The sequence below is a fragment of the Acomys minous genome (genome assembly GCF_964271855.1).
Source record: "Acomys minous genome assembly, chromosome: 17".
Lineage (NCBI taxonomy): Eukaryota > Metazoa > Chordata > Mammalia > Rodentia > Muridae > Acomys > Acomys minous.
The window spans coordinates 58112821-58123008 of NC_140500.1; the positions used below are offsets into that span (position 1 = coordinate 58112821).

The 10188-nt window shown below is 49.6% G+C and overlaps 1 protein-coding gene across 1 annotated transcript; it reads right to left on the reverse strand.

Moving 5' to 3' along the window:
• Positions 1 to 1005: 1005 nt before the first annotated feature.
• Positions 1006 to 9365, reverse strand: NOTO (notochord homeobox). The gene is made up of 3 exons (XM_084766671.1): positions 8666 to 9365; positions 7652 to 7866; positions 1006 to 4317 (listed from the first exon to the last, which is right to left on the reverse strand). The coding sequence occupies exons 1-3, from the start codon at positions 9048 to 9050 to the stop codon at positions 4162 to 4164; spliced, it is 756 nt and encodes a 251-aa protein (XP_084622797.1). The 5' UTR covers positions 9051 to 9365; the 3' UTR covers positions 1006 to 4161.
• Between the last annotated feature and the right edge of the window lie 823 nt (positions 9366 to 10188).

Here is a 10188-nt window from a genome sequence, read left to right on the forward strand (position 1 = left end):
AAGATTTATTATTTATACAATATTCTGCCCTCATGTATGCCTGCCCGTCAGAAGGCGGCACCAGATCTCATTATAGATGGTTGTGAGCCACCATGTGGTTGCTGGGAATTGAACTCAGGACCTTTGGAAGAACAGACAGTGCTCTTAATCTCTGAGCCATCTCTCCAGCCCCAACAATGCCTTTTTTTTTAGACCCAGAGAAGGTGTAGGCCAGCAGAAGGCTGACTTAACTCATTGTCGCTTTGACACTCATCCTGAAAAGAAGCAACAGTCTAGTTGCTGGGGCTCGCTCGGTTTAAAATGTCTCCCTCCCTCCATGGACCACACTTCTGTTCTGCAGTTGGTAGAATGTTTGCCTTCAAGGCATGTGTGCTGAGGTTTGAGCTCCAAGACAGCTTAGGCCCAGTATGATACCTATGCCTATAAGCTCCGAACTCAGGAAGTGAGGCCAGGAGGACTGGAAGTTCAAGGCTAGCCTGGAACACCTGAAACCCTGTCCAAAAAAAAAAAAAAAAAGAAATTGTAGCCGGGAGTGGTGGTGGGGCAAGCCTTTAATCCCAGCACTCGCAAAGAAAGAAATTGCAGGGGGCTGGAGAAATGCCTCAGCAGATAAGAGCACTGTCTGCTTGTCCAGAGGTCCTGAGTTCAATTCCCAGCCACCACATGGTAGCTCACAACCATCTATACTGGGACCTGATGCCCTCTTCTGGAATGCAGTTGTACATGCAGATAGAGCACTCATATGTAAAAAAAAAAAAAAAAAAAAAAAAAAAAAATTAAGAAAAAGGAAGAAAAAGAAAATGTAGGGGTTTTTTTTTTTGTTTTTTGTTTTTTTTTTTTACAGTTAACACTCGTTGCCCTAGCTGAGGACCCAAGTTTGGTTCAAAACTCTCTGTATGTAACTCCAGTCCAGGGGCCTCTGATGCCCTCTCCCAGCCTCCTCAGGCACCAGGCACACACATAGTGCACATATATACATGAAAGCAAGACAATCATACACATAAGTAAATTGAAACAAAAAATAGAGTTATCAGGGACTTTCTTGACTTGGCAGAGCGCGGTTATGGAACAGTAGTCAGAGGCTACCTCTGCCTCGAGCATGGAGATTAAAAGCGTGTGCTGCCACAGCCCAGCTAAAACAAGGTCTGTCTCTCTCTCTCTCTAGATCTGGCTGTCCTAGAACTTGCAACATAGACCAGGCTGGCCTCAAATTCAAAGAGATCCACCTGCCCCTGCCTCCTAAATGTGGTTTTTTAAAAAGTGAGCCAGTTTGGGCTGTGCTTGTCACATACACATGAGCACGTGAGTTTGATCCCCAGCACCCATGTGACAAGCTAGGCATGGTGGCACACATTTGTCTTGTTTAAAATTTTTACTATGTATAGTGCTCTGCCTGCATGTACACCTGCCCGCCAGAAGAGGGCACCAGACCTCATTATAAAGCTATCTCATTATAGATGGTTTGAGTCATCATGTGGTTGCTGGGAATTGAACTCAGGGCCTCTGGGGGAGCAGTCAGTGCTCTTTTTGGGGGGCAGGCGGGGTTTGTGACAAGGTTTCTCTGTGTAGCCTTGGCTGTCCTGGTCTCACTTTGTAGACCAGGCTGGCCTCCAACTCGCAGCGATCCACCTGCCTCTGCCACCCGAGTGCTGGGATTAAAGGCATGCACCACCATGCCTGGCCCTGCAGTCAGTGTTCTTAAACTCCGAGCCATCTCTCCAGCCCCGGTGGCACACATTTGTAATCCTAGGGCTGAGGTGGTAGAGACAGGATGGTACCTCGGGCTCCTGCCTAACTAGCCTAGTCAAACAAATGGGCTGGCTCTAGGTTCAGTGGGAGAGTCTGACTAAAAAAAGCAAGGAGAGCAATTAAGACACTCAGTGTTGACCTCTGGCCTCCAGTGAACACATATGGGTGGGTGTCCAACTGTTCCTGGACGAGACAGCTATGACTGGATTCCTTTAGTGAGTAGGACTTTTGAGCCCAGCAAGGATTTCCCTGAGGATATGGACAAAAGAAAGTTTTCAGGCTTTCCCTCACCCCTGCCTTCATTGTTTTTGTAAATTTTTAAGTTTATTTAGTTTTTACATGTGTGAATGTTTGCCTGCATGAGCCTAGTGTCTGCAAAAGTCAGAAAAGGGCTATGGGTCCCCTGAGCTGGAGTTTTAGATGGTTGTAAGCCAGGAATCAAACCTATTTCCACTGCTGAGCCATCTCTCCAGTCCTAGGTTCTTATACCTTTTTTGTTTGTTTGTTTGTTCTCTTATAGTCATTTTGAGTGTCTCTGTATGTGTGTGGGTGTGTAGGTTCCAGGCTTGGCAGCAAGAGTCTGTACCTAGAGAGCCTTCTACCGGTGCTGGCTTTTTGAGACAGTGCCTTACTGCTTCCTCTAAGCTTGCTTCAGACTCATGATGGTAGCTGCGGCCGACTCTGCTCTTCTTCCTTCACCTCCCTCATGCTAAGACTGCCATGGCGTACACCTTTGATCCCAGCACTTGGAAGGTAGAGACAGGCAGATCTCCGTGAATTCCAGGCCGGCCTGGTCTACAGAGTGAGTTCCAGACAGCCAGGGCTAAAAGAGAGAAATCCTGTCTAGAAAACAAGCAAACAAGACTACTATGCTGCCCAGCTCTAGAGGATGGCTTCTTGCTCTGGATTCCCTCAAGCCTGCCACTTAATGTTTACAAATCCACTGTGTGTTCCCTCCCCCCTTTTTTTGTTGTTTTTTCTTGGCAGGGTTTCTCGGTGTAGCCCTGGCTGTCCTGAACTCACTCTGGTGACTAGGCTGGGCTCTGCCTCGAGGGTGCTGTGATTAAAGGTGTGTACCACAAAGTCTGGCTAACATCCACTGTTTTGTGTGCTGGTTTCTTTCCAAGCTCAGCCGCCACCTTCCTTGCTCTTTACCCAGAAAACTAGGCCCCGAGAACAACTTCACAGAGGAAGATCAGGCCCTCCTTCCCCCATCTCCTCACCTCAGCCCAGGAACTGCCGGTGAACAACAGTCTGCACTAACTACAGAAGTGTTAGGGGCTGACTGCACAAGAATAAGCTCTAAGCAGGTTTCCTGGCAAGAAGCTGAGCAGGGTCAGAGGGTCATTCAGGGAAGAACTGTATTGTTAATGCTACATGAAAAATGACAAAATGAGGGCAACTTAAATTCAGAGAAAAAGATAGGAGCTGCAAAGAAAAGGCAGCTTGTTGCTCCAAGGAAACAATTACCACAAACATGAGCTCCTACTAACAGTGGTATCAGACAAGCCAAGAAAACTTTGGGCAAAGCATGGCGGCTCCTGCCTCTTATCTCAGCACCAGGCTAAGGCAGGAGAGCTTCCATGAGTTTGAGGTCAGTCTGTGAATTTGTATTCCGTAAAAAAAAAAAAAAAGCCATAATCCTAGCATGTGCAAAGCAAAGGGTCAGAAATTCAAAATCATCCTCAGATACAGAGGAGGAGACGATGGAAGAGTAGGGTTGAAATGCAGGAAACTTGCCAGGCATGGTGGCGCACGCCTGTAATCCCAGTACTTGGGAGGTAGAGGCAGGTGTATTGCTGCGAGTTCGAGGCCAGCCTGGTCTACCAAAGCAAGTCCAGGCCAGCCAAGATAATGTAGAGAAACCCTGTCTTGAAAAACCAGGGGGAAAAAAGAAAAGAAAGAAAGACAGACAGACAGACAGAAAGAAATGTAAGAAACTTTGAAGTGAACTAAGCAACCTGCTTCCCTCCATACTCTGGGGGGAAGGAATTCTTCCACATTCTGGTGCTGATTCAAGGAGGCCCCTTCTCCACAGCCAGGCCATCCATCCATCCATCCTCAGGGCAGATCTGGGATAGCACTTCCATTCTCCTAAGTGAGAGGACCCATAAACAGCACCAATTCCTTACCCTCACCACTGGGCACCTTGACCTCTGGGCTAGCACTTCACAAGTGTTTCACAGACGTCAGCTCGCCCCAGGGAGGGATGTGTAAATTGTCAATATATCTGCTAGCCACAGGAAGAAAAACCTGGCCTAGCACGCACAACAAGCCGTTATTCTTTTCCTAGGGATCGCATGATTGTCCAAGTACATTTGGTGGCCTTTGACCCGAAGGAAGTTCTTCATTGAGACGAGGGCCAGGGGGGGCCAGCCAGTGCCACAGGAAGAACTAGCTCACAGAGCATGGCTAGAGCCTCTTGCTGCCAACTCGTGACTCAGCATCTGCACTCTGGATGTTTCCATCTGAGCTGCTAGAGGGCTCCTCTGCAGCAGAGGAGGAAGGCGATTTCAGCTTTTGCTGCTTCTGATACTTCACCCGGCGATTTTGGAACCAGATCCTCACCTGTAATTGGAGGCAGTGAACAGGCGTCAGAATCTGGCCAGCAGGTCCCCGTCACAGTCACTCACTTCCAGAGGTGCCCACTTCTGGCTGTCTGTACAAAATTTGTTCTTGCCGGACAAGCTATGCACCTCCTCCCAAATGCCATTTCTGTATTCTCAGTCACCACACACCTATCCCACAATGAACCTTGCTTGTTATTCTGAGCTAGAGTCTCATATCACCCAGGCTAGCATCAAACTTACTATGTAGCTCAAGATGATCTTGAACTCCTGGTCCCCCTGCCTCTACCTCCCAAGTGCTGGGACTACAGGTGTGTGCCACCACGTCCATTTTATGTGGTGCTGGAAATGAAATGCAGAACTTTGCACATTTGAGGCAAGCACTCTACCAGCTGAGCTGACAACAACATGCCTGCGCTGTTACTAGGTGACAATGACAGTGGTGAGTAAGAGGCATGTCCCCTGTCCTCTGGAGCTCACCATCTGGTGGAAGAACACCCAATGTAAATAGGTAAGAAATAGATATAGGCAGAGACATGAACAGAGGGCTTGGGTTGGGTGAGCTCCTTGAAGTTGAGGTCTATCCTAGTAGAGACAGAGAGGGGATTGTGTAAAGCACAGGGACAGCCTGTGGAGAATGAGCAGCTTTCAGTTGACATCCAACTCAAGGTGAGGACCAGAAAAAAGAGCATGGCTGCAGGGGAGAAAGAAAGAGCAGGAAAGTGAGAGGCCCACAAGAGCCAGAACACCTAGGACCTTGAAGGCCACAGGGAGGGAAGGTCCCCTTTGCCACATGACATAGCTCTGAAGTAACGGCACAGCTGGCTGGCATGTGAAGGCTGGATGAAGGCAGAGGCAAGAAGGCAGCTGTTGCAGCAACGCAGGGGGGTGAGCGAGGGATACAGGACTATAAAGCGAGGGCACTGGGGAAAAAGGAAGAAGCAATTCCGTCTGTCCTCCAGAGGTAGGGGCAAGGCTTTCGGAGGGTTTCAAGTGGGAGGGGGAAGAGACAGGATCTAGGATGACTTCATTTTTGAGCAGCTGGATGGGTAGTGTGACCATGCATTGAGGACAGAAACAGATTTAGAGAAGAAAGACAATTGGGAATTAAGTTTTGTAACATTTGCAATTCCTTCCCAGAGATGTCTAAGAGGAGTTTTTGTTTGTTTGTTTGTTTGTTTTTTGGGTTTTTGAGACAGAATTTCTTTGTGTAGCCTTGGCTGTCCTGGACTCACTTTGTAGACCAGGCTGGCCTTGAACTCACAGGGATCCACCTGCCTCTGCCTCCTGAGTGCTGGGATTAAAGCCATTCGCCACCACCGCCCGGCATTTTTTTTTTCTTTTGGTTTTTTTCAGATAGGGTTTCTCTGTGTGCCCTTGAACTCACAATGATCTGCCTCTGCTTCCTGAGTGCTGGGATTTGTGTGCCACCATGCCCAGCCTAAGAGGAGATTTTAAGGGGATGGTTAGGGGCTGAGGATGTGCCTTAGTGGTAGAGAACTTGCCTAGAATGAGGTTGGACCGGGAATATACATTTGAGCCATCATTTTAAACCATGGCTAGGAGTGAGACTAGATGGTATAAAGCCCCAAGGGGAAGAGTAGCCTAGAAAGGAGACAGTAATGACCAGAGAAGTGGGAGGAAGGTCATGAGGAAAATTTGTCACAGTGGGGAAGGTATAGTCAGTCATCCTGAGAGCCCTGACACTCAGGAGTCAGCTGAAGAAAGGAACACATCTGTTGGCTTTGGTGAAACAGAGGGGGAACCATCTTGTTGGGATGACTTCAAGAGAAAACAGTGGGCTGGAATGTAGCTCAGCTGGCAGAGCGCTGGCCGGGCACACAGAAATCGCCGGACCCGACACTCAGCACCATGGTGAAGGCATGTCATCGTAGCACTTAGGAGTTGAGGGCCCAAGAACTAGGGGTTCAAGATTATCTTCAGCTGGGGCTGGAGAGATGGCTCCGCGGTTGAGAGCACTGACTGCTCTTCAAGAGACCTGAGTTCAATTCCCAGAACCAACGAGGCAGCTCACAAGACATACATGCAGGCAAAACACCAATGCACATAAAATTAAAACTAAGAAAAAATAAAAATAAAGAAATTTAAAAGGGGGGGGGGCTGGAGAGATGGCTCAGAGGTTAAGAGCACTGCCTGCTCTTCCAAAGGCCCTGAGTTCAATTCCCAGCAACCACATGGTGGCTCACAACTATCTATAATGTGATCTGATGCCCTCTTCTGGCCTGCAGGTGCACATGCAGGCAGAGCACTATATACATAGTAAATAAATCTTTAAAAAAAAATTATCTTCAGCTATGTAGCAAGTTCGAGGCCAACTCGGGAGACATTAGAATTTGTTTCAAAACAGACAGACAGACACACAGAGAAATACAAAGAGTGAGCGGAGGTGAGGACAGGATGATAGTGGGCACAGCAGACTCCTGAGAAGTTTGCCTACAAATGGAGTGGAGCAGAGGCACAGTAGCAAGAGAATATGGGGTCAAGGGGACAGTCACTATGCAAATATGGAGTCTCTTGAATACCTACTTGGTTTGCTAGAGGGGGCGGGGGAGATGGCTCACAGATGGCTAGGAAAGCCTGAAGACCAGAGTTCAGGCCCACCTGTAACCCCAGCCTCAGCAGGCAGAGGCAGAATCCCCAGAGCAGGTTGGCTCAGTGTGATTAGCCATATTGGCTAGCTCTGGGTTTGATTGAGAGAGTCTGCCTCAGTGGAAAAAGTCGAAGGAAGAGCAACAGGGGATGATTCCTGACATCAACCTCAGGCCTCCACATGTACGCACACACTCATACATGTGTGTGCGCCTGCACACATACAAAAATATGCATACACATATGCAACACACACACAAATAAATAAAAAAATGCAAGCATTAGAGTGTACGTTATGTTATGCTTATAATGTGACTCCAAATAGGAATATTGGGTCTTTTGGTTCTTTGAGGGCTTTTTTGTTTTGTTTTTTAATAAATTATTCTGTTTTTTTTTTTAGTTTTTCGAGATAGGGTTTCTCTGTGTAACAGCCCTAGCTGTTCTGGAACTTGCTTTGTAGACCAGGTTAGCCTTGAACTCATTGCCTGCCTCTGTCTGGGATTAAAGGCGTGCAACACCACACCCGGATTCAAATAGGAATATTGGATTATTTGTAGGGAATGTGTAAAACAAACAAACAAACAAACAGGCCTATGACCTCAGCATCCTAGTCCACAGGGAAAAGGCCATGTCTTCCCTCCCCCGACCCCCCATCCCTTACTCCGAACCTATCGGAAGGTGGTGTGGCAGTCCCCTTCCCCTGCGCCTCGGCTTCCTGTTCTCACCTGGTTCTCCGTCAAGTGCAGCCTGGCAGCCAGCTGCGCTCTCTTCCTCCCCACCAGGTTGTGCTGCTTCGCGAACGCCTTTTCCAGCTCTTCCAGCTGCGCCAAGTTAAACATTGTGCGAGCCCTCTTCTGGTGTCTCTCGGTGTCCTTCAGGTCCACGGTAGGCGCCCATTCGAGAGGCCTCCGGGGGCCAGGACAGTAAGGCAGCCCTGAGCCTACAGAACAACCGAGGCCAGAGGAGGTCAAGTCAGCCAGCAGCCTCCTGCCCCACACGGCCAAGAGGAGAGAGAGAAAAGGACCGGCCCGATGCTCTCCTTTCCCTTTGCTCAGCGTGGAAGAGGCTGTATAGAAAGAACCCGCCCCACCCCCACCCCCAAAGAGCTGGGGAGATGACTCAGTCAGTTAATGGCGCAAAACTGAGGACCTGAATTCTGACCCCCTAGCACCAAGGCTTAAAACAAACAAACAAACAAACAAACAAACCAACAAAGCAGGACCGAGGATGTGGAGACTGGAGGACGTTTACCCTGTAAGTCTAGCCAATTGGAGAGCTCCAGATTAGGTGAGAGGCCCTATCTCAAAATTAAGATGGAAAAGGGCTAAAAAAATAAAATAAAATAAAATAAAAGATGGTTTGGCGTTTGGCAATTAAGAGTAATTGCCGCGCTTCCAGAGGGCCTGGGTTTGGTTCCCTGCCCCCACGTCACCAATAGCTTACAACACTTGTAAATAGCTCCGGGGAATCCGAAAGGTATTGAGGAAGACACCTGATGTTGACCCTCTGATATCAACATTCGTGTGCGCTCACTTGCGCACATATGAATATAGACTTTAAAAAAAACGAAACTAACTCAGAAGTATGAAAGAGGCAGAGGAAGGGGAAGGAACGTTGTGGAAAACCCGTTTTCTGGATTTGACGCGATGGTTATCGCTGTGAACCCGCATCAGCTGTGATTGCAGGCATACACCATTACCCCCGGCTGACTCTAGGATTTTCCCTTTGATCCCCAGTACCTGTGAGGCTAAATCCTTGCTGGCAGAGGAGGTGAGCCACGTTCAGTCCCGGCACGCAGGACACGGAGCACAGCGGGTAGACGCCCACGCTCAGGTAGGCGGGCAGCCAAGTTGCTGAGGAGCACACCCAGGGCAAGACTGGGTACTGCGACCCAGAGCCGAGGTTCAGATTGGTGCAGGTGGGGAGCGCCAGAGGGGTGGCAGCCGGCTCACGGGTCTCGGGTCTCGCCAGGATGGCCTCCACAGAGAAGGAGGACTTCAGGTGTCCCTGAGCTACGCGGCGGCGCGGTTCCACTGGGGAAGCAGCCACCGGACAGGGGCCCAAGCGCCGGGGTTGGACCTGAGTGCCTGAGGGAGCAGGCTGCTGGGGCTGTGGGCTGGACATGGTGAGACCCCTGAGGGGACCTACACGGGAGAGGAGCGGGAGGACCTCCCAGGCTGGGCGAGGAGTCCAATAGGAGAGAAAGAGACCACCCTACTGAAAGGACAGGAGGACTTGTGAGTCAGGATCTCCTAGGGCCAGCTGTTCACAAGCGCTCTTAAACTTAGCGGGTGGGAGGAGGCGGGGCGAAGGTCAGATTTAATCATCCCAGAAAGAGGAGGCCAGGCCTCTAAAGTCCCCACAGCAGCTGCAGGTTGCATCCCATCAGGGCGGGAGTGGGAGGCAGAGAAAGGAGCCTCCTCCAGCCTGGTGCTTTGGGAGAAAGGACCTTGAGTTTCCCACAGCTCGCTGGTGTGGCCCCTCCCCCCTCCGCTCTTTGTTTTAGAAGGTCTTACTGTGTCACTCTGGCTTGTCCAGGACTAGGCTATGTATGTACATCAGGCTGGCCTTGAACTCACAGAGATCCACCCACTTCTGCCTTGTGACTGCTGGGATTAAAGGTGTGCCCCCCCACACCGCCCCCTCCTTCTTCCTACTCTCCTCAAGCTATATATTGCCAGGCTGGTGTCCAAATCTATGAACCATGTGCGGCACCCTTGCCTCAGCTTCCTAAACTTTAGGATTACAGGCATGTGCCGCTGCTCTTGGCTTCACAGTGGCTCTCTCATGATCCTGGGTGTAGCTTCTTTGCCAAACCTCATGCTGTCTGTGATGCCCGTCTCTGCCGCTGGTGTGATCTCGGAAGGATGGGCCAGCGCTTGCTGTCCTGAACTTTTTTGTTTGTTTGTTTTCCGAGACAGGGTTTTTCTCTGGATAGCCTTGGCTGTCCTGCACTCCCTTTGTAGACCAGGCTGGCCTCACAACTCCCAGAGACCCACCTGCCTCAGTCTCCATGAGTGCTGGGATTACAGGCATGAGCCACCTTGCCTGGCTCCTGACCTTCTTTTTTCTAATCTTCATCCTCTTTCCAAATAAATGTGGGCGTGCCTCACTGTAACTGGGACTGGGCCCCTACTTGCTAAGCAAGCACCCTACTACTGGAGTTCCTGGGAGAGCCATGTATTCTGCCTGACTAGAATCTCTTAAGGACTAGGACTTTAAAATATGCAAAAAAATTTTTTTAAATATGTAAACATTTTAT